Source organism: Sciurus vulgaris, assembly GCF_902686455.1.
Source record: "Sciurus vulgaris genome assembly, chromosome: 2".
Lineage (NCBI taxonomy): Eukaryota > Metazoa > Chordata > Mammalia > Rodentia > Sciuridae > Sciurus > Sciurus vulgaris.
The window spans coordinates 125,891,508-125,915,533 of record NC_136462.1 but is presented as its reverse complement, the minus strand read 5'-3'; the positions used below and the strand labels follow the sequence as shown (position 1 = coordinate 125,915,533).

At 38.3% G+C, this 24,026-nt stretch overlaps 1 protein-coding gene and 1 pseudogene across 3 annotated transcripts in view; both read right to left on the bottom strand.

Moving 5' to 3' along the window:
- HERC2 (HECT and RLD domain containing E3 ubiquitin protein ligase 2) overlaps positions 1 to 12,068 on the bottom strand; it is a 204,370-nt gene extending 192,302 nt beyond the window's left edge. Inside the window, exons 1-2 of one of the 2 annotated variants that reach the window (XM_079128427.1) lie at positions 11,923 to 12,068; positions 11,204 to 11,306 (exon numbers count right to left, since the gene is read on the bottom strand). In XM_079128427.1, the coding sequence (XP_078984553.1) occupies positions 11,204 to 11,275 (72 nt within the window). In that variant the 5' untranslated portion in view covers positions 11,276 to 11,306; positions 11,923 to 12,068. Of the gene's footprint in view, positions 1 to 11,203; positions 11,307 to 11,691; positions 11,845 to 11,922 lie in introns of those variants that run through there. The other variant, XM_079128428.1, reaches the window with a different exon arrangement.
- An 8,709-nt stretch (positions 12,069 to 20,777) lies between these two features.
- LOC306654647 (large ribosomal subunit protein eL14-like) lies at positions 20,778 to 21,718 on the bottom strand (annotated as a pseudogene). Its single transcript has one exon. The product of its transcript is annotated as a large ribosomal subunit protein eL14-like (transcript).
- Positions 21,719 to 24,026: the final 2,308 nt, after the last annotated feature.

The window sequence follows — 24,026 nt, the reverse complement described above, 5'->3', positions numbered from 1 at the left end:
AAAATCATCCAACAAAGAGAATGAGGTGAAAAAAAAAAATCACGGTGCATAATGGGTGTATTTACTACACTAACTTTTGTATAAGATACCAGAAAAAAAAGACCTATACCCATGTGCATGCTCTGAAAAGGTAAATCAAAAACAAGTAACAGTGATTTCCTATGGGAAAACACTAAGGAGACATGGAGGAAGGCAGAAGGGACCAATGAAAGCAAGACTGTGAACAGACCTAGGTGTCTTAACTTCTGAAACATAAAATGTTTCCATCTTCAAAAATTAAAATGACATGATAAAAAAACCAAAACCTACAAATGGTAATAAGCAAATTAACCTATTACATATCTGAAAGACAAGTACTTCAGGGACTACTGAATTATAAATCATTTGTAGAATATATTCTAAGGGGGGAAAAAGCCTTAAACTTTCTTTGTTGGTCTTATTGATAATCATAACATTGATATATAATTTTAAAACTACTTAATGTATGTTGTATGATAAAGCAATGCTAATATGATAAAACACATTTATGATAAAGTACATTAATATTATCGGAAACTAAGCTTTTAATTAGAAAAGAAATCAAATCCAAGAAGTTTTTAAAAACTATTTGGATTAGGAATCCCAGCATGTTTTTTTTTATTTTGTTTGTTTGTTTTGTTTTGGTCTTTTCTGGTACCATGGACTGAATCCAGAGGTGCTTAACCACTGAGTCACATGCCCAGTTCTTTTTATTTTGTATTTTGAGACAAGGTCTCCCTAAATTGCTGAGGCTGGCCTTGAACTTGCAATTCTCCTGCCTCAGCCTCCCAAGTCACTCGGATTACAGGTGTGCGCCATCACACCCAGTTTTATTTAATATTATTTGTTCTGTCTTTGGACCTAGAATCAGAGGCACTCTAAAAGCAATGAATAAAATCAGCATTCAGATATTGTTCTCTAGGCACTATTTGGCACCAAAAGAGAGAAAAGGCCTTAGCAGACAACATAAGCCTGGGGCAGGCATGGAGACTGAAGTAGGAAAATACCAAGTTCAAGCCCTGTCACTTTCTCAACATAAAAAAATGAAAAAGAGTTGGGGGTATAACTCAGTGGTGGACTGACCCTGGGTTCAATCCCAGTACTGAAAATAAAATAAAAAAATAAAAAAAAAATAAAAAACTAACAGGGACTTCTGGCCAAATTTTGAACATCAAAATATACACCAAATGTAATGCACAAAAATGAATTAAACTACTTAAGTTCACAGTGATATTCAAAGAAAACAACTAAAAACAAAAACAACCTGGTTCATCAGTACATATGAGTCAGATAAGGCTTCCCAGAGCTGGCAACCAGCACAGAGTAGGGAAAGGGAACTTTTGGAACACCAAGAAAAGGTAGCCCTTCTAAAGAAAACTGAGGTCATCTTCTCTAACACAAAATACATTTTAAATTAAGAGAGTCATCTGTTTACTCTTTTTTTTTTTTTTTTTTTCCTTTTTTTTGGCAGTACTGGAGATGGAACTGGGTCTCACAAATGCTAAGCAAGTGGTCTTCAACTGAGCTATATATACCCTGACTCTGTTCATCTTTTAATGGAAGGTCAGTACTTTTCTTTATATACAAGTCTCCTAGTTGCTTCCCTGCATTACTATGGTGGGCACCATCCTTTTGAAGCACCCACTATATCCAGCTGCAGTTTCTTTTAAATGGAGTGAGGATTAAAGGACACTTTGTGTACACTTTGTGTACACGATGATTAAAGGACACTTTGTGTACAATTTCAGTGAAGAAGTCTTCTGGACTTCCAAAGACTTTTTCTCTAATCCTTTACAGTTCTTTCCCACTTAATCTGTGTAAACCTTGCTTTGGTTTGCTTTGGTTTGGTTCAGTTCGGTTCGGTTTGGTTTTGTTTGAAGACAGTCTTGTTATGTTGCATAGGCTGACATGGAAAGCTTAACCTCCTGCCTCAGGTTCCCAGAGTACCTGAGATTATAGGCACTCACCACTGTGCCAGGCTGTACAAGTAAATCTTTAGCATTCCAATTTTATCCAAATTATCTGTGGTAAGCAAAAATGGTCCCCAAGATTCTAATCCTCTAGGGTATACACTCACCCTCTGTAATCCCTTCTCCCCAAATGTGCGTGGGACCTGTAAGTAAAATGGGATTGTCACATTTGTGATTAGGCGTTGTTTGTTCTGACAAGTGAGAGGGCTCTGCATTTGTAATTAAGGTTCCAATCCAGCTACTTTCTAGTTAATCAAAAGATTATCTTGGGGCTATCTTTAAGGGCCTAGAAAAGCAAGGGGGGTGGTTTGAACTGCATATGGAGGGGGGAAGCCTCTAAGATCCCAGGGCTTCAACCCCCAACTCAAAGAGCCCAATTCTTCCAACCAGGACCTGAGCCCCATATAAGGGTGCAGCCCAGCTGACCCCTTGGTTGCAGACTAGTGACATCCAAAGCAGAGGACCAAGCTAAGCAGTAGCCAGACTCCTGATCCATGAAAACTGTCAGACTATAAGTGTGTGTTGTGTAAGTGTGTAAGTGTGTTGTTGTAATTGCTATATTTGTGGCTGGGAACTTGTTACACAGCAATAGAAAAACAATTTGGCATTCAATTTAGTTTCTATAGAAGCAACAGCTTTCTCTTGGCACTCCTATTTTATCTGTTCATATCACTAACAAAATAACTTGGAATCAAAACATAAGACTCTTGATAAGAGTATCAATAGGTAGGAAGAGAGGCAAATCCTTCTTAAAATGTGAACCATGGGAATTCAAGGCCCCTGAGGGAATGGAATGCTAACAGCAGAGTGCCTAAGTGCTGCCACTTAGTCTACTTTCCACCATAGTGCACGCAGGGGCCAACCCTCATAGCTCATGTGTACCATGATCCAGGAGTTACACACTACCTTCAAACACAAGGGAATCCAGACCTATTCCTTAAATAATAATGCAATAGAAGGAGATAAAGGAGGAAGAAATTAGAAACAAAGAAAATGAACTAGGAGGCTACTCTCAAGAGTAAAATAAGAAATTATGAGAATCTAAGTCAAGACAAATAAAGTATTTACAATTATTTCAGATCAAATGCATCAGATCAGATGCGAAAAGACAAGGAGCAGAGTATGAATGAGAATTAGTTCAGTTTTAACCACCAAGATTTGCACTAATGCTATGGTTTGATTAAGTATCACCCAAAGGTTCATGTGTTAAAAGCTTGGTCCCCAGGATGATATAATTGGAAGAATTAAACTTTTAGGAGGTAGAAACTAGTGGGAGGTCTTTAAGTCACTGGAGACAGCCCTTAAAAGGTATTATGGGACTCCAGCCTCTTCTGTCTTCCCTTTTGCTTCCTAAGTGATGAAGGTGAGTGGTTTTGCTCCACCACATGCTCTTAGCATGCACTGCCTCACCACAGGACCAAAACATTGAAGCCTATCAATCACAGACTGGAACCACCAAAATCATAAGCCAAGATAAACTTATTCTTTTCTGTAAATATTTTTAGTTATAGATGGACACAATATCTTTATTTTATTGATTTATTTTTATGTGGTACTGAGGATCAAACCCAGGACCTCACAGGTGCTAGGCAAGTGCTTTACCACTGAGCTAAAACTCCAGTCCATAAACTTATTCTTTATATTACCTCAGGTACTTATTTATAACGGAAAGCTAATACAACTAACTACAGAACATAAACATGGAGTATACAAATATAAATCCAGATCTTAACAGAGTGTTCAGAGTTATACACTCAAATCTAGGAGTCATAGCACAGTTTGTAAATGATGGCCTGGAGCAGATGCCAATACCCCAAGGAAAAACAGCAGCCCCAACTACACCCTGGGACTGCCCCAGACTGGCTGGGCTCTACACATCAGTGTTCTGGTATGCAATCTAGGTTAAGAGACAAAGATGTTTAGAAGAATCATTCAAAGAAAAGAAAAAAAAAAAAAATTTTAAACTTAAGCCAAGAAGGAAGCCAAGTTTACAAAGAAACAAGAATGATTACTACAGCCTATTCTTTCATTACCTAGATTGTGTCAGCAGGAAAGAAGGAAGGGCAAAAGCTATGAGAGGCAACAAGGAATCTTTTTTGAGGAGGTAGAGACCAAACACCTGGAGGGACACATGCTATAATGACCTGCTAGGAACTAATGAGACCCCAAAATGGAAACGAGGTGCAGACTCAAGTAAGTGCCAATTCAAATAATGGTTAGGACATCACACCATGCAACAGATATAGTCCTAAGAAGAGTACTGCCTTACTGTGAATAAATTAGCCCAAGTAAAGGCTGTGTGGACCAGACCTAATAAACCTTAGGATCAACATTTTTGTTTCTTGTTTTTGTTTTTAGAATCAAGCTTTGAAAAGATCAAATTGATCTCAAGAAACACACATGCATGCCAGAACAAAAACAAAACTCTTAAAAAATGAAACATGGTCAAAAGGTTGAGGCAGGAGGACTGCAAGTCCAAACCCACTGATAGAGCACCCCAGGTTCAATCCCCAGTGCCCAAAAAATAAAAAAGCCCAGCATTCAATCAAATATTAGCAGGCACATAAACATATCCTATAGAGTAACTGATCAATACAAATGATAGGATCAAACAGAAGAAATTGGGAAAGGTGGCACACACCTATAATTCCAACTACTCAGGAGGCTTGAAGCAGGAGGATCGCAAGTTCAAGCCCAACTGGGGTAACTTAACAAAACCTTATCTCAAAATTTTAAAAATACAAAAAGGGCTAGGGGGTGCCACTCAGTGATAAGAGCACTTGCCTAGCATGCATGAGATGCTGGGACCGATCCCCAGTACCACAAAAAAAGTGAAATTAAGAAAACACAGCAGAAAGAGATCCAGAGGTGATAGAGTTAACATTTACCAATCTTTCAGTGAAACAGGATGTTAAAAAGGACCCAACTGGAGCCTCCACAAATGAAAAATTACTAGTGTGAAAATTACAATAGATGGGATTAACAGCAGACACTATGAAACAGTTATACCATAATCTACAATGTCTATGCATATTGCTATTCCATTGTTCTCACCCTTGGAACACTCATTATAGTTTAGGTTTTACTCAAAACTGTGGGTTTAATGACCAGCACTAGTCCTATGTAGATCTACAGTCATTCAGTTGTCTAAAGAACTTTGGATCTATAGTCATTCAGTTGTCTAAAGAACTTGATTCCTCAAAATTAGCTCATGAAAACAATACTTCCTGCATTACTACTCACTGATAAATCTGTGTTCTCTTCCTGAAAAGTCAGTTTTGCTGATACATAAAATTCTTGGTTCATATTTTCTTTTCTTGATTGCCTTAAACATGTTACCCAGTTTTCTTCTACATAAAGCACTGTTGTCAAAGTCTAACTGTTGTCAAAGTATAATGATAAACTCATTTTTTTCTTTTATAACTATTATTAGCCTTTTCCCAAAACCAAAGCTAAAAGTTAGTTTTTCTCTAAAATTTAAAAAAAAAAAAAAAAAAAAAGACCAAGCTGGGAACAGTGGTATATGCCAGTAATCCTAGATATTCCAGAGGCTGAAGCAAGTTCAAAGACAGTCTCAGCAACTTCATGAAACCCTGTCTCAAAAAATAAAATGAGTTAGGGATATAGCTCAGTGGTAAAATGCTTCTGGGTTCAATCTCTAGTACCATAAAAATTAAAAAAAAAAAAGGACTAACATTTACATTTACAAAATCCTGATAAGACTGACCCAAAATACAGGAAAGATAAAAAATAACTATAATTGTGAATAAAAATGAGCAGTGCTCCCTATTCCACAGATATGAAAGTCATCATAAGTCATTATAATCTTTTTACCTTAATAAAAATGAAAATTAATGTGTTTAATTCCTGACATAACTATGATATTCCAATAGTTAAATAAAATGACAGATATAACAACTACAATTAACATTCTACAAAAAAAAGAAATCTATTTACTCCCACTTTAAGAAATAAAACAGGGCTGGGGATATAGCTCAATTGGTTCTGTGCTGGCCTCGCAAGCACAAGGCCCTGGGTTCAAATCCCCAGTACTGCAAAAAAAAAAAAAGAAAAAGAAAGAAAGAAAACAGAGGACTGGGGATATAGCTCAGCTGGTAGAGTGCTTACCTTGCAAGCAGAAGGCTCTGGGTTCAATTCCCCAGCACCACAAAAAAAAGAAGAAAGAAAACACAGACTATGCATGCATACTTACCAAAAAAAACACTAATTTAAGCACAAAGATGGAAATTGTAAAGGAAAAGTATAATATGTGTGTGTGTGTGTGTACATATGTGTGTGTGTATATATATATATATATATACACAAGGAGAATGTTTGTTAGAGAACTATTAATTATCCATAAGAGAACACCTAAAATTATATAATTCTATATTGGAAAACATCAAGTTACTCTATTCTGTGAAGTCGGTTAGAGTATTTTAATCAACCTTGTGATTAAAGTTACCAAAACTATACAACGCTCTCCTTTTCATCCCTATTTTATTTCTCTATCAAAGCAAACTTTGGTGCTAAAATGGCTCCAGTTGGACACACATAAGAATGACTGAAAAGCACTGTAAGGCATTCTGACTTTTAGGTTTGTTCCTTAAATTGAATCAGCAGTCAAACTTCCATTTGAAGATGTTTTTAATATCAGTACAGGGATATCTGAATTAACAATGCTCCATAATTCTTTGAATTAACCTGATAGAATGTCATACCTTACATGAATACCAAACCCTCTTTCTATCATAGAATTTTGAACACAAAATTTTTTCTATAGAGGCTGCTATACTTGGATATGACAGGTAAAGAGCACTTTTTAAAATCTAATTCTAAAAAGGTTAATTAAGCTACCTACATTTATCACATTATTTTATTTCTGTGTCATCAACTGATTAGTTGAAATCCTAAGAATTTACCAAAACATTCATACTTACACTTTTCAATATACTGATATTTCTAAGCATAAAATGACAATATTTACATTCAACAGATCTAATTTTTAAAGTTTACTTTTATGTTTAATCCTTTAAAATTGATGACTAGAAAAAGAGACAAATAAATGTTTAACCCTGATGTTCTCAAAAACTTTGATGAACCTCAAGGACGACATGCTGAGTGAACAAAGCTAATCTCAAAAGGCTACATACCATACAATCTTGAAATAACAAAAATTATAGAGATAGAGAACAGATCAGTAGTTGCCAGGGGTTAGAGACTGTAGCAAATGGAGAGTGGGTATGGCTAGAGATCATTTTGGTGATCAGTTTTATATCTAACTCTACTGGTGTATACATGACTAGACACATGAGACAGAATGGCACAGAACTATGCACACAAGCTGTACCAATATCAATATCCTGGTTTTGATATTATACCACAGTTATAAGATGCAGCCACTCAGGGAGTCTGTATAAAGAGTACACAGTGACCTTTCTATTTTCTTTGCAACCTCCTTTGAGTCTATTATTATTTCAAAATAAAAAGTTTAAAAAAAAAATGCTTCATGCATATCTAATTTCAAGTGCCACTTCAAAGAACCCAAAAATAGAAACTGTAGGAAATTCATCTGAGTGCAGCTTATGCAAGAAAGAGCAGGATAACTCCTATTCTAGACCCATGCTCAAAGACACACCCTTAGCCTCACATCAAGATTGGCAAATAAATACACAAATGTTTTAAGACTAAAAAGCTGTTAAAGCATCATTTACTAACTTTGATAGTTCCTTTGTTAAACTGATTTTTGGTTCACTGAAAAACTACCAATCACATCAAATAAAAGGGTTTTTATTGTATAAATGAAATAGTGATGTAGCTAACATCTCTTAGCTGGGTGATTTACTGCCTTTTCAATAGAGTAGTGAAAGAAAATATAGTGATTCAAATGACTCCACACAACAATCTGAAAAAAGTGTTGAAAATTAAACAGCATTATATTTATGTAAAAATCAGAAAGATGCCTGGCATATAACAGGCAGTCCATTAAAAGCTACTAGTTGGTGGGTCACTACCAAGGTTTTGGACACACTGTGACTCCACAGACTATACCTACTACAGCTAAGATATGTGAGGAAATACTTAATGATGCTACAGAAGAGAAAAAAAAAGAGCCTTTAGGTAAATCTGTGGACTCCTGAACAGTGTGCAGAAGCAAACTGCTACAAACATGTTATTCTAAGCCTGAGCCTGGTGTCCCTTGGCTCAGGATTTTGTGCTTGGGACAAGCCATGAATGATGGAAAATTTCAACATAAACACAGGTGAAAACCAAGTACAACTACAGGATTTATACACGTGAGTTTTGTATATCACAAATAATCAGTCTAAATTTCCTAGACTTAGACTTGATTTCTGAACACTAGAACATCAATACTCAAATGGTAGAAAATGACTACAGCTAAAATGCTCCTGATGTTACACTGCATTATCAAGAGGATGGACCTAAATGAGGAAAATTTAAAAATCAGTGCTTCCTACTACTGCTGCATGAATACAATGCTCTGGACAGAAAGCATAAATTCAGAAATTAGTGGAACTTAATCATAATCATGTGCCATATAAGCTTATCTAACAATTATTTCTCTACTTCCCAACTGAATGTCTTTCAATAAAGAAGAGTTTATCATTTATTTTCTGCAAAAAAAAAAAAAAAAAAAAAAAAAAAAAAGCTACTAGTTGGGCTGGGGAGATAGCTCAGTTGGTAGAGTGCTTGCCTTGCAAGCACAAGGCCCTGGGTTCGATCCCCAGCACTGCAAAAAAAAAAAAAAAAAAAATACTAGTTGCAGGGCACCAGGCCTGATTCATCTTAACACCTATGATCAAGAACAGCATACTTTATAATACACATGCGTTAAAAGTTTTCACACTCCAAAACCTTTCTTTTTTCTTTCTTTCTTTTTTTTTTTTTTTTTTTTTTTTTTGCGGTGCTGGGGATCGATCGAACCCAGGGCCTTGTGCTTGCAAGGTAAGCACTCTACCGACTGAGCTATCTCCCCAGCCCTCCAAAACCTTTCTATCCTAAAAATTACTGAAATTTTCAAGGGCATTTCAAATAAAAATAGCTTGTAGAAAACAGATTTACTAAATCCTATGAAACATCTTTCTACACATATATGTCTCTCCCATGTATTATTCATTAACCAGGTGTCAATTCTGCTTCTAGTACAAAGCCTTAAGTAAGAAATTGGATGCTTCTCTCTCCAGGTGGGAGAGCCATCCCCAACAAGATAAAGGTAAAGTCTGTCAGCACAAGGACTGAATCCACAATGTGTGTCTACAAGGACCCAAAGAGAGAAAATGTTTAATTCCTTAGGGTAAGACAACAGCATGGGTTCTTCATATTTAATAAACAATGCTGAAGCCAGGCACAGTGGGGCACACCTGGAATCCAAGTTATCTGAGAGGTTGAGACAGGAAGATCACAAGTTCGAGGGCAGCCTGGGCAACTTAGTGAGACTGTCTCAAAATAAATAAAAGGGGCTGGGGATGCAGCTCAGTGGGAGAGCACCACTAGGTTCACCCTCAGGACCCCCCAAAATAAACAAGCAATGCTGGAGAAACTGTATAAAATATAGGTCAGTCATCACTTTTTTCATGGTATTTAAATACCTGCAATACCCATAATACATTTTCCTCTATTCAAACCTAATCTCTTCATTTTTCCTAGGAGGCATTATGGAAGACTTCTTTTGTTGCAGGAGAAGGGGAACATGGTGGTACTGGGGACTGATTCCAGGGCCTCAAGTCCCAGAATCAAACTTGTGATTCTCCTGTTTTAGCCTCCCCAGTAGCTGGGGTTACAGGTGTGTGCCACCACACCTAACTTGGAAGACTTTTGAATAATACTCAAAATGTCTAGGAAGGGGCAAGAACAATGTATCACACTGAATAAATCAAAAGAAAAATAACAAGCACTCTAAGACATAAATAATGCCTCATTTTATGTATATCTGCCTGGTCATAGGCTCTTAATTAATCATTAAACTGGTTTTAGATCAAGATGCTAAAACTCAAATTTAGTAGTTTGTTGATTACTAATAAAATAAAACTTCATTAGGTAAGGCTCTATACATCAACAAGTTTATTAAAATACGTAACCACAAATATTAAAAAAACTTAAAAAGAATTTGCCTGAATTTAAAGATTTCAGTAATAAATTATCTTTCACTTCACCCACCCAGTTAAAAAAAGACATCGACTAATAATTAAAAGGAAATGTTTAAACAAAAACAAATCAAAATACTAACAACTACTATATCAATTCTTGACCCAATTTCTTGTGCTTATTCTTATCTAACATTACACCATTAATAACAATCCCATCATCCACAATGCTTGGCTTTCATATCAGCTGGCGCTCAACATCTGCTTAAGGGGGGGAAAATCAGGTAGAGGCAATAACACCTCAATACTAATATCTATGAGCAACTACTGCTTCAGACTATGATTCGCAATGAATAGTCATAAATAGATTACTGAATATTTAAAATGGTTAACTTCAGAGAGAAAAAAAAACAAATACAACAAAATATTTCAGATGCTTCTTTTTGCTGGTGAAATGGAGTTCCAAAAGTAGTGTTTCCAAACCATTCACAAATGAGACTAGTTTATTAGGGGTAAAGAATCATTCACAGAAATATTACTGTTAATATTTGATAATTTCCTGACAAGTTTATAATTATCTTATTAAATCAAACATTAGACTCTAAAGCCAACATCATTTCCTTATGTTCCTAATGTGAAAATCTGAGCACTCCTCTTAATAAGACCGGTCATAAATATAAAACAAACAATTCAACTGAATTAACTCTTGTCTCTCCAGAAACACAAACACAAGTTCCCATAAAATGTGAGAGGTTCTACAAGTCATAAAAAGCTACATGCCATTTCATTGTTCCCCCACATAATTAACAGAACATCTCAAAAACTATCAGTAACAAAAGAGCAGTCACCAAGACTTTGTGGTCAAGAGTGATGCAGACAGAAAATAAGAAAAATTTCTGCATGACTAGATCTCAAGTTTCTTGCACTTACAAAGAACCATAATTAAAATGCTGCCACTCGCTTTTTACAAACCAGCAGTAAACACTTACATTTTAAGCTACAGAAAATAAACTGCTTCTCTAATACGGCAAAGAACTGACATCCTCTTACTTAACAGAAACTGAAATAGAATCAGGAACACACCAAGGAAAAAGGCACGTCAAACCTCACCTGTATATCTGTTTTCAACCATTTGGAGTCAAGTCGAGCCTGGGCAGCCAAACAGAAAGACTCAGAAGGCATCTTTCCTCCAGTTTCCCCCCAGTTATCAGACCTGCAAGTAAAAAAGGAACGTTGAAGACCTAAAGCTTTTTAAAATTTTACAAAGACCCTCCAACAAGGTTTAATGCTGCAGAGAGAAAAATGGCAAAAGGGGAGAGGAGAAGAGTTGGGGGAAGGGAGTGAGGCAAGGGGAGTGAGGTAGGGAGATATGTGGGAATGATGGAGAGGAGCGAGGAGAAAGGAAAAGCCTACTTCCAACATAGGTAGGATTCTCTGGGTTTTTGTAATACGTTGGCGAGACCTTGAGAATGGACGGTCATAAGAGACCAAAACACAATGTCATCCCCCTTCCCTTAATCCAAAAGATATACACGCAAACACAACAGAAGCCCATCATTTCAACGACAAATGACACTAGCATGCATCTGTCGATTTACCACCAGACCAGCGCGTGGTGCGTGAAACAAACTAAACAAAAGTCACATCTGCAGAAAAATCCATAACATCACTTAGAAATGAAAAGACAGCCGAGACCGCACCGCAGGCGGTTCGCGCAGGCCCAGGTCCCAGCTGCCGCGCCAACGCCCGCCACCCGGGCTCGGCCGCCCTTCCGCCCCTGGACGGCCCCGCCCCGCCGCCGGCCATCCTCGCGCCCCGGACAGCAGGACCTGACTCGCTGCAGCCAGGGAGCCTAGCCCCGCCGGCGTGCGGGAACAGCCTTCAAGCCGCTGCTGGCCCCGGCCGGCTCTCGCTATCCCAGCGCCTCTCGCGGCCCGAGGGGCGGGCTGACGCGAGACTGGCCCTGCATCCAGCCAATAGTAGTGAGTCAACTCCGGAATATACCCAATGGGGAAGAGGAGCCCCTTCGCTGCTCCTCCCAACTCTCCAGCTTCCAGCAATCCCCCACATCTTCCTTCTGGGGAGGGGGGCTCTCACCCTCTGCGGCCAGGGCCAACCGCAGGTGCCGGGAGGCGGGATTTCCGCCCCACGCACGCACGCTCGCACAAGACCGGGTCTCGGACTTTACTCTGTGTTAGGGAGGTCCTGGGAGTCTCGGAGACTTCGAACCGAGCTAGAGCTGGGCACGCCCTAGCGAGACCTCCACTTCTGAGGATACACCTGGTGAGAGCAGCTCTACTTTTCAATAGATTTCTCCTGTCCTTGAACCACTAACAATTGAAAATCTGTAATCCCAGTGACTGGGAGGCTGAGGCAGAAGGATCTCAAATTGGAGGGCAACCTCAGCAAAGTAGCAAGACCCTGACTCAAAATATCAAGAACTGGCGACGTAACTCAATTGTACAGCACCCCTGGGTTCGATCCCCAATATAAAAAAATAAATTGAAGTCACATTGTCTGATTGTGATGGAAGTAAGCCATCAATACGAAGACAGGACAACCTCTAAACATTTGGAAGTTAAGCACTACACATCTAAATAATCCATGGATTAAAGAAGAAAACGCAAAGGATATAGAAAATATATTAATTGAACAAAAATTAGAATACAGCGTCTCCCGGTGTAACTTAGCACTAGAGCTGCTTGCTTAGATGTGCCAAAAAAATAAAGAATACAGTTATCAAAATTATTTTAAAATAAAAAAAAAGGAAAGGTCTAAAGTCAGCAGTCCAAGTTTCCATTTTAAAACACTAGGAAAAGAAGCACAAAATACATACATCTAAAGCAAACAGGAGGGATTAATAGAGGAACAAAAATGAAAAGAAATTGAAAACAAAAACTACAGAAAAATAATACTAACAGCTGAACCTTTGAAAAGATCAAAAGAAGTTGATAATCTCTAACAAGACTGAAAAATAAGAAAAAACCACAAATTACTTATATAATAAATGCAAGAAAAGATATCACTAAAGACCCCACAAACTTAAAAAATATAGTGAGGCAATACTAGAAACAATTCTATGTACATAAGTTTGACAAATTATATGAAATGGAATAATTCCTTAAAAGCACATACTACCAAAACTCACTCAAAAAGAAATACATAAGCTGAACTAGCCTATATTGGATTTCCCATTAAGAACCTTCCAAACAGGGATGGTGGTGTAGTTCAATGTTAGAGCACTTGCCTTGCATGTGCAAGGTCCTAGGTTTGATATTCCCTACGGTAAAAGGAAAAAAAAAAAAAATCCAAAAAAGAAAATCTGCAGGCTCAGATTGTTTGATAGATTCTGGCTCTACGAAGTATTTAATAAAGAAACAACAATTCTACAAAAACTCCTCTAGAAAATTGAAAATAACTAAACATTTTCATTCTATAAGCGCATTATTACCCCAGTAACAAAACCAGAAAGATTAAAACAGAAGTTTAGACCCTTCTAATCCTCATGAATTTAAGTGCAAAACTTGCTAGCCAACTTTGAGCAAATGGATTCTAACAACCTACAGAAAGGATAATTCATCACAGCTAATTGGGGTTTATCCCAAGAAGTCAAGGTGGGTTTACCATTCAAAGTTAAGGATAATTCACCATGTGATCACTTCAATAGATGCAGAAATGCTTTTGACAAATGCCAGCATCTATTCATTATAAAACTCTTAGCAATTGAGGAAGAATTAGGAAGAGAAGGAAGCCCCTCAGCCTGATAAGTCACATCTATGAAAACCACCATCCAAGCTGAACAGTATTGAAAGGGGAAGAATAAAGTTATATGAGTCACACTTCCTGATATTAAAGCCTACTACACAATGACAGTAAACAAAATAGTGTGGTACTTTTATAGGTTAGTTTTTATAGACCAATGGAATAGGATAGAGAACCCAGAAGGAAACACCCACTTGGTCAGTTGATTTTTTACAAGGGTGCCAAGATCATTCAATGAAGGAAAAACAGTCTTTTCAACAAATGGTGCTAGGTAAACTGGATATCCACATACAAAAGAATGAAGTTGAATTCCTACCATTGGACTCCCAAAATTGATCAAAGACCTAAACAGAAAAGCTACAGGTATAAAACTCTTAGAAGAAAACATGGAAAGAAAGCTTCATGACTTTGGATTTGGCAACTTTGGCAATGAATTTTTTAATATGACACCAAAAGCACAAGCAACAAAAGAAAAGAAAAAAATTGATTTGTGTATCCCTAATCTGATTTGGGTTCCTGCCTCTCGCTGATTCTACACACTCCCCTGAACCCTCTGGGACTTACAGACATCAGCAACATATTTAGCTTTTTTTTTTCTTTTTTCCATTATTGGGCATTGAACCCAGGGGTTCTCTACCAATGAACTACATCCCCAGCCCTAGTCTTTTATGTTGAGGTATAGTATTGCTAAATTGGCACAGCTTGCAATCCTCCTGCCTCAATATCCCAAATAACTGGAATTACAGATTTGTGCTTTCTAATATTCTCATCATATTATTGTTCTGATGAAAAATCCATTGTCCTCTGTGGAATGCTGTGACTTTTTATTATTCCACATCCATATACCTCAGCATGAAGATGGGGTACCTATCCTCCCTGACACTTCCAGACCCGTTTTAGTCAACTTTTGCATTACTGTGACCAAAACACCTGACAAGAACAACTTGGGTGAGGAAAAGTTTATTTGAAGTTCATAGTTTCAGACGTTTCAGTCCATAGATGGCAGACTCCATGGCTCTGGGCCCAAGGTGAAGCAGCAGGTCATGGGTTAAGGGCCCAGTGAACGAAAGCTGTTCAACTAATGGCAGGGTCAGGGAACAGAGAAAATAGGAGAGGGGAGAGGAGCCACCAGGAAGATGGACCTTTCCAGGGAAGGCTTCCAGTGACCCACCTCCTCCAGCCATGCCCATCTGCCTACAGTTACCAGTTACCACCCAATCCATTCAAACCAGGATGGACTGATTAGGCTACAGCTCTTACAATTCAATCATTTCACCTCTGAACATTCATGCTTTAACAGGAGTTTTTGAGGGACACCTCATATCCAAACAGTAACAAGACCATTATTCCACCTGCTTCATATTAAATAAAGCAAAAGACAATTTCTTTCAAATGCTTGCTTTCAGATTATACTACCCTCTGCTCCTGGTTGCAATAACTCACAGTCCTATCACTTCCCCACATTTGCTGAAGATTTAGCACTTGACTCATGACCTTTTTCCCATAGCTATTACAGACATTATCAAGAGCTTTCATTTCATGGAAGTTGCCCAACCAGTTCCATCAGCTTTTAGTCCTTTGGTGCCAAACTTTGAACCATCTTGCTCCCCACCCAACCTAAGCCACTCACCACCACAATCAGTCCCATTTACTAAATCTCCTTGAAGATCATGATTGTGAGTCTCCTACTCTTGAGTCACCACATCTCATCTTTCTAGTTCATGCCTCTGGTAAGTATTCCAGTGATCTTTGACTTCTCTAGAGGAACATTAACTCACATTCTCACTTCCCTTTTTTGTCAAGTTAGATTTTGTAACCCAGCATATCACTCGCCTACACTCTCTAGTCACCTTTTCCTCTCTCTCTCTCCATCATAATTGCCTGGCACACCTTAAGTCCAGATGAATCCACTCCATTCAGTTCAAATGTGGCAGAACTGTTGAGGCACACTATTGAATACCCACTCAATTGCCCTTTCCTTCTCCTGGGACTGCACAGTCATTTGATGCCCAGAATACAACAGGCCTGAGGAAGGCAAGCCTGATGTAGTAAGGTGGAAGGATGGGAGAACACCTCAGAAGATGGGCACACCCACTGGCCCAGTGTGGGGCCCATCTGCCTCCAGATTCACAGGTTAAGAGTAATTAAGCAACCCGCTATTATTATTTACAGACAAAAGCAGTCTTAACTGATGAAATTCTTCTCACCAGGAAAATTACTGCTATGATTGTATCTGTAGTTTCTTCCTTCCCTTCTATTACTGAAAATAAAGCATCCAGCTTTTAGAGGTAGGCAATCACTCCACTAGTGTGTTTTGACTCTATCTCTATACCTGTTGATTACTCTGATTGGGTTTTAGTCCCCACCTGACCTCTTCTGCTGCTGTATCAGTTCAATCATCTTGTAAACATGCCCAGAATCTTAGCTATGAAGAATCTCCATTAAGCTGGACTGGGGGATATAGCTCAGTGGTAGAGCACTTGCCCAGCATATACAAGGTCCAAGGGTCCAACCTCAGTACTACACACACACACACACACACACATAAAGAGAGAGAGAGAGAGAGAGAGAGAGAGAGAGAGAGAGAGAGAGAGAGAGAGAGAGAGAGAATCCCTTGAATCCTTCCAGGTACCCCTTTTCTCTATTGTTTATATAGCAAAATTAGCAAAATTCCTTTTCAATTGGTCTTTCTATCTTCCCTTACCACACCAGGCTTTGTTCCTGCTACTTCACCAGTACACTCTTGCCAAGGTTACTAATGACTTAGTCCAATTTCATAGCAGTTATCAGTCCTCACTATGTTTGACCACCCAGTAGTATTTTTCACTGTCGTGCATACCTTTCTTCACATTTTCCCAGGGTTCTTCCCATAACTGAACATTCCTCATCAGTCTCCTTATTTCATGACCTTGCACATTGGAGCCACCCAAGCTAAATCCTTAGTCCCTCCTTTATCAACACCCTGAGTAGTCTCATCTAATCCTATGACCTTCAATATGATAAGCCCAAGTTTAGCATATTTCATTAAATCTGAGATGCATAGATGCCATTGTTTTCTTGATCTTACAAAAAGATATCAAAAGAATCCATCAAGCTGGACTTGGTGGTACACATCTATAATACCAGCAACTTGGGAGCTGAAGCAGGAGGATCAAGACCAGCCTCAGGAACTTAGCCAGATCCTAAGCAACTGAAGGAGACCCTGTCTTAAAATAAAAAAAAAATAAAAATAAAAGGGACTGGGGATGTAGCTCAGTGGTATAGTACCCCTGGCTTTAATCCCCAGTATAAAATAATAAGGAATATGCCATAATACTGTCAGTAGCCAACAGCCATTGATAATGGAGTACATCCTGATTTCAGGAGTATTAAAATATGAAAAGTGTATACCTAAGAATTGAAGAAATAATGTTTGTAGATTTCCAGTACTAACTTTCATAGTCCTATATCTAACGGACAATTCCTCTTCCTTTCCAGACACATAAAACAAGTGTATTTCTGCTTAAAGTGAGACAGTGCTATGTCAGTGGGTCATATGTCACCTCTGGGCTATAGCATTGAGCTGCTAGTATGAAAATATCTGAGGTTTTCATTATTATGAAATTAAAAAAGTATAAGGAAAAAGGTTTGTTTTGGCTCACAGTTTCAAAGGTTTCAGGCCATGGTCAGTTGGATCTGTCATTGTTGAGCCTGTGGTAAGGCAGAACATCATATTAGGACTGCATGGTGGGGCAAAGCCGCTCACCTCACAATAACCAGGAAGCAGGAGAGGAAGGGGTCAGGTCCTAATATCTGCCTTTAAGGGTATGCCCCCAGTGGGCACTTACTCCAACTAGGCCCCACCTCCTAAAGGTTCCACTAACTCCAAATAGAACCACAGACTGGAAACCAAGTCGGTAGTATGTGGGCCTTTGGGATGCATCTAAAGTTACAAATTCAGATGTTAATTGTAACCCCTAAGGTATCCACTATGAAAATAACTCAAAATTGGGGTTGTGGCTTAGTAGTAGAGCGCTTGCCTAGCAAGTGTGAGGCACTGGGCTCTATCCTCAGCAGAAGGAAGGAAGGAAGGAAGGAAGGAAGGAAGGAATTAAAAAAAAACCTGAAAATTATATAGTAAAAAAAAACCACAAGGAAATTAAAATGGTACACTGAAAAATATTCAATTTACATAAAATGACAGGAATTGAGGGACAAAAAGAACATAAGACATGTTGAGCAAGATGGCAGACTAAGTTCTACTTTATCAGTAGTTACATTAAATATAAAGGGATTAAACTTTCCAAATGAAAAGCAGAGACTTACTGCAAGGAGGTTTTTTTAAAAATTTATTTTGTTTTAGTACATTATAGATATACATAATATTGAGGTTTGTTTTGACACAATTATACAAGCATGGAAATATGATTTTCTCCAATTCAGTCCCAAGTGCTTTCCCTTTTCCTTCCCTCCTCCCTCCCTGGTTCCTAATTCTACTGATCTTTCTTCTGTTTATAGTTTTTAAAATTAGTGCATCGTGGATATACATAAAGGTAAAATTCACTGTGGTACATTCATATGTGTACATAGGAAAGTTTGATCAGATTCATTGCACCATTTTTCCCATTTCCCATTCCTCCTCCCTCCCCCTCATCCCCTTCCTTTACTCCATTGCTCTTCTGTTTTCATAGGAACACAAAGTTTTTAAAAAGAAAACAAAACATAATCCAACAATGTATTATCTATAAGAGATTCATTTTAGATTCCGATAAGCAAAATAGATTGGAAGTAAAAGGATTTAAAAAATGCCTTTCAAACACTAACCAAAAAAGAGCTATACTGCCTTATAACATACCCAAAGCAACAGAGCAAATGTATTGATAAAGGACTGGAACCCCTCAAATCATGAGCCAAAATAAGCTTTTACTCTTTATAATTTGATTATCTCAGGTAGTTACAATAATAGAAAGCTAATACACTTTCCAACTCATGCTGTGAGATCAGTATTACCCTGATATCAAAATTAGGCAGAAATAACTTGGAACTACAGAGCAATATCACTAATAAATATAAACACAAAAATTCTCAACAAAATGCTAATGAACTGAATCTAGCTGCATATAAAAATCATTAAATGCCATGACCAAGTGGGATTTATCCCAGCTATGTAAAGTTGTTTCAACGTACAAAGATCAACCTGTGTAATACATATTAGTAGCAAAGAAAAAAGAAATGTAACCATCTCAAAAGATGCAGAAAAAACATTTGACAAAATATAACACTCATTTATCATGAAAAAAAACTCTAAAAAACTGATAAAATGGAACTTCCTCATCCTGACAGAAGGCATCTACAAGAATCACACACCCAAAATCATGATTAATGTCAAAAGACTGAAAGCTTTCCCTCTAAGATCAGGAATAAGACAAAGATATCTGTTCTTGTGACTTACAGTCAATATATTCGTTATGAGGTTCTAGCCAGTGCAATTAAGCATGGAAAAGAAGTAAATGGCAACCTGACTGGAAAGGATGAAGTAAAATCATCTCTATTGGCAGATGAGATAAGCTTTATATAGAAAATCTGGGGCTGGAGTGTAGCTCAGTGGTACAGTATTTGCCTGAAAAAGCATACTAAACAATTTATTAGAACTAATGAAAGAAATCAGTAAGTTTTCAGGATACAGGATCAATATCAAAAAATCAATTGTATTTCTGTATGCAAGCTATAAAGGGTTCAAAAATTAAGTTAGAAGACAATTCTATTATAATGTCATGATTTTGTTGAGGGCCACACAAAGGAACTCTCTAGCTGTCTCCCATACAGCTGAGGGAAATTGGAGTGTTGAACAGCTGTGAGCATAGAAAGAGCAGAACTGACAGCTTCTGGAGAAGCTTGGTAGAGTACACACTACACTAGGGGGCAGCAAACTATCAGCTTGGTAGATCATACACCTCACCAGAGGGCAGCAGACTTTTTCTGAAAAGAACCAGGATGGAAATAATTCCAGGCCTAGCTAGCCATCTAATCTCTGCAAGGACTATGCCACTCTGCTATCTTAGCATGAAAGTAGGCAGGGTTACTACATAAAGGAATGGGGATAATTATATTCCATTGTATATTTAGTTTTACAAAAAGACTGAGAGCCAAATTTGGTCCATAGGGGGTAGTTTGCTTACTTCTATACATTTCAGTATAAAACTCTAAAGGAAAGCAGCAGAGTAATTCCCGGTTGAATAATAGTTCCCTGGCACGGACCAAGTCAGCTGCCAATAGCATAGTTCTTGATCTAGGAAGTTGTTACCTGGGAATTAAATCTCTAAATAATTTGTTACACTGTGCATTTGTTTTATGTCCTTTTCTATGTGTCTTATATTTCACAATAAACCAAGTATAAAAACAAAAAGAACTGACAGCTATGTGTAATCAAATCCATTTAAATTTCATTCCCACAAGAAATCTTTCTTTTTCTTACATAGGTAGTCACCTTTGCAAAAATGATGGAAGATTTTTGGAGGTGGCAGATTTAAAGAAAAACAATTAATGTCTCTAATTCAAAACATCATTTGAATCTACCCATCCCACTAAAATATATTCATACATTTTTTCCTGTTCTTAAAACCTTAAAACCCACCTCACAGACCTCCATGTATTTAATGAAACACATCTCCCTTGCTTTGGCTTGTAGACATGGAGGTACCGTGCCTCTAATTTGTATGAAATGTATATGTTGATTTTTATTTATTTATTTATTTAGAGACAGGGTCTCCCTTCATTACCCAGACTGGGCTCAAGGGATCCTCCTGCCTCACCCTCCCTAGAAGCTGCAACTACAGGCACATACCATCATGCCCAGTTTGTAGGTCAATTTAGAACAGATCATCCCAAGGCCTTTTTTTTTTGTTTTTTTTTACATGTCAAAAGAACCTACCTTTATTCCTTTTTTAACAGCTTCTTATACTTTCTTTCCAGATGCCTTTGGAGCAGGTGCTTTCTGGGGTGGAGTTTTCTGACCCTTCTGAGCTTTCGGAGGCAGCGCCGCCTTCTAGCCTGAGGCTTTCTGGGCAGGAGCCTTTTGGACTGGAGTCTTCTTCCCTGCTGCAGTCATCTTTTTTGCTGGAATTTTAGCTTTAGCAGCAGCAGCTGCTGCTGCTGCTGCTGCAGCTGCAACTGCAGCCTTAGCAACAGGTGCTTTGTTGGGAGATGCTTTCAAGATAGCTGCCCTCTGAAGCTTCTTAACTTCATTCTCGATTATTCTGTTCCTCATTTTTTTTTTTTTTGGCCTTCATGACTTTATAATGATCAAAATCAGTCAACTTGGCTTTCCTTTCTCTGGCATCAATCTTCTTGGCCCATCTTGTGGCTGCCCATTTTGTATTGATAACTGCCTTCTGCCAGGCTTGTCGAACATACTTCTGGCGGGCACTGTGAGAGAACTTGAGGATGAAATCAGTGAGCTGCATACATTTGAAAGGCATGGCCTATATCCTTACCTGAGTGCAAGGTCCATCAACTAAAGCCCTATTCTGATCAATAACATCTACAATTGCAACCAGTTTTCCAGTATGAGGCCCAAAGGAGACGTAGGCCACCCGGCCAACCTCCACAAAACACCTGAGAACCATGTTGGCGGTGCTGGGCGAGAAGGAAGAAGCCCAAAGCCTTTTTCGGCTCTAAAAACCTATTATTCATTAGTTCTTGTGCAGGCCAGTATAACTGGCTGCGGTTAGAAATTATAGATTCATGGGCTAGGGTTGTGGCTCAGTGGCAGAACACTTGCCTGGCTGTGTGAGGCACTGGGTTTGATCCTCAGCACCACATGTAAATAAATAAATTAAATAAAGGTATTGTGTCCATCTACAACTAAAAAAAATTTTTTTTAAATTATAGATTCAGGGCCCAACACTCACCTTGCCCAGCACCTGGGAGACCTTGTCTCTTACAAAGGCAGAAACACTGGATCCCACTCTGGAAGGATCAGTCTTGCCAGGGCTGTCTCAGTCCTTTTCTCTAACTTGCAAGATTGCTCTCTAGGATGGGACTAGCACTAGCTTTTCAAAGCTACCTACTCCATCAGAGACCCTGAGGACATATAAAGTCATGTTGGTGAATAACCTGACCCCAATCAAAAAAGCTTTCCCTAGGGAGCCTAATCCCAACTCACAACACCCAAGGGCCCATAGACCCTGACTAGAAGGTGACTTGTTCAGGAATGGTCCCTCACCCATTCCAGTTTCCCTCATAGGATCCCACACAACAGAGCTGAGGAAAACCATGTCTAATAAGTACATATATAAATCTACCGAGAACCTATGGATTTCATAATTCCTGAAAGAGAGGCCAATCATAGTCTTGGGGATCATATACATGGCCATGGGAGACTAGTGGTCAAGGATGACCAATGCCCATCAAAAGCTGATCTTACTCTGCCTCTTTTCTGTGTAAGTATTTCTCCCCTCGACGTTTATGTGAGTTGTGTCTTTCTTGGTGACCATGACATCTAAAGACTGGAGTGAGCTGACATTCTGAGACTGCTGCTCCTGGTGGTGGGCACTGTTGATTGGTTATGTTATGCATTCCAGGTTGAGAACTGTGATAAGCAGGAACCAACCAGGCAGTCTTCAAGATCCTTATAACTCTGCTGATTCAGTGTGTCTAGAAAGAACCAAATTGAAGTTTTTAAAGATTAAAATCCACCAGATTGTGAGACTTCAGAATCTAGAAAGGGATGACTGCTGTTCCACTACACTATCCTTAGGAGGCTCAGAGTTTGCAGGCCTCATTTCTTTTATTTGTAGTATCTTTTATGGTAAAAATAGTGTTCACCTCAACTTCAGTAGTTACTTTTATTTCGTTTCAATTTTTCTTTTGTAAAATTCAAGTAAGATGTAAAGATTTTTGTTTTGTTTGATTTGTTTTGGTGGTGCTACGGGATGGAACCCAGGACTTGGCACCATGCTAGGCAAATAAATGCTTTAGCACTAAGCTAGTGCTTAGCGCCCATACAATAAAGTTTAATCTTTCTAACAAACATAATATTTGTGCCTTCCCATGTAATACAATATGTCTACCTTTTATCCAGGTTCACACATGGAAAAGGGTCTGGAGTGGATTTCTTAATAGTAATAAGTTATTTTGGGGTCATGGAACTGGGGTGATATTATGATTGTTTTTGTTTTGGCATTCACTAAATTTATTGAATTAAAAAATAATGGATAGGGGGATGGAGATATTGCTCAGTGGTTGAGTGCACCAAAAATTAAATAAATAAATAAGTAAATAAATGGGCATGTGTCTTTTTGCCAAAAGGGCTAAAGTCATTTTTTTCTGTACTAGCAATAATTAGTAAAGTAAATATTAATTATTATTTTGGTAGTACTGTTGCTGCTGTTTTCATTTGCCTGCTTCTGCTGAAATTAGTAATAGAAGTTACTGTTTACTAAGAAACATTATTTATATTGAAAAGTATATTTTTTTAAAAATAAGCAAAGTCAGGAACAGTGGTGCACACCTGTAATCCCAGAGATCTGGGAGGCAAAGGCAGGAGGATTGCAAGTTCAAGACCAGCCTCATCAACTTAGTAGGGCCTTAAGCAACTTAGCAAGACCCTGCCTCAAAATAAAAAAAAAAATGAAAGATCTGGGGATGTAGTGAGTGATAAGCACCCCTGGGTTCAATCTACAGTACCAAAACAGGAGAGAAAATGAAAAAAGAACAAGCAGGGGCTAGGGATGTAGCTCAGAGGTAGATCATTTTCCTAGCATGAGAAAGACCCCAAGTTTGATCTCCAACACTGCAGGGGGAAAAAAATAGAATAAACAACCTCTTCATACCTATTTTAAATAGTCTACTAGGATGACTATTTTTTTTAAAGCCAGAGAACAATAAGTGTTGGTGAGACTGTGGATAAATCGGTACCCTCCACATTGCTAGTGGGGGTGTAAAATGGTGCAGCTGCTGTGGAAGTCTGGCAGTTTCTCAAAGCTAAACATAGGATTATCATATGACTCAGCAATTCCACTTCTAGATATATACCCAACAGAATTTAAATAAAGACTCAAACATACACTTTCACACCAATGTCCATTTTGCAGCATTATTTATTATAGGCAAAAGGTGGAAGCAACACAAGTACATTAACAGATGAATGGATAAACAAAATGTTGCATATTCATATGATGGGACATTAACC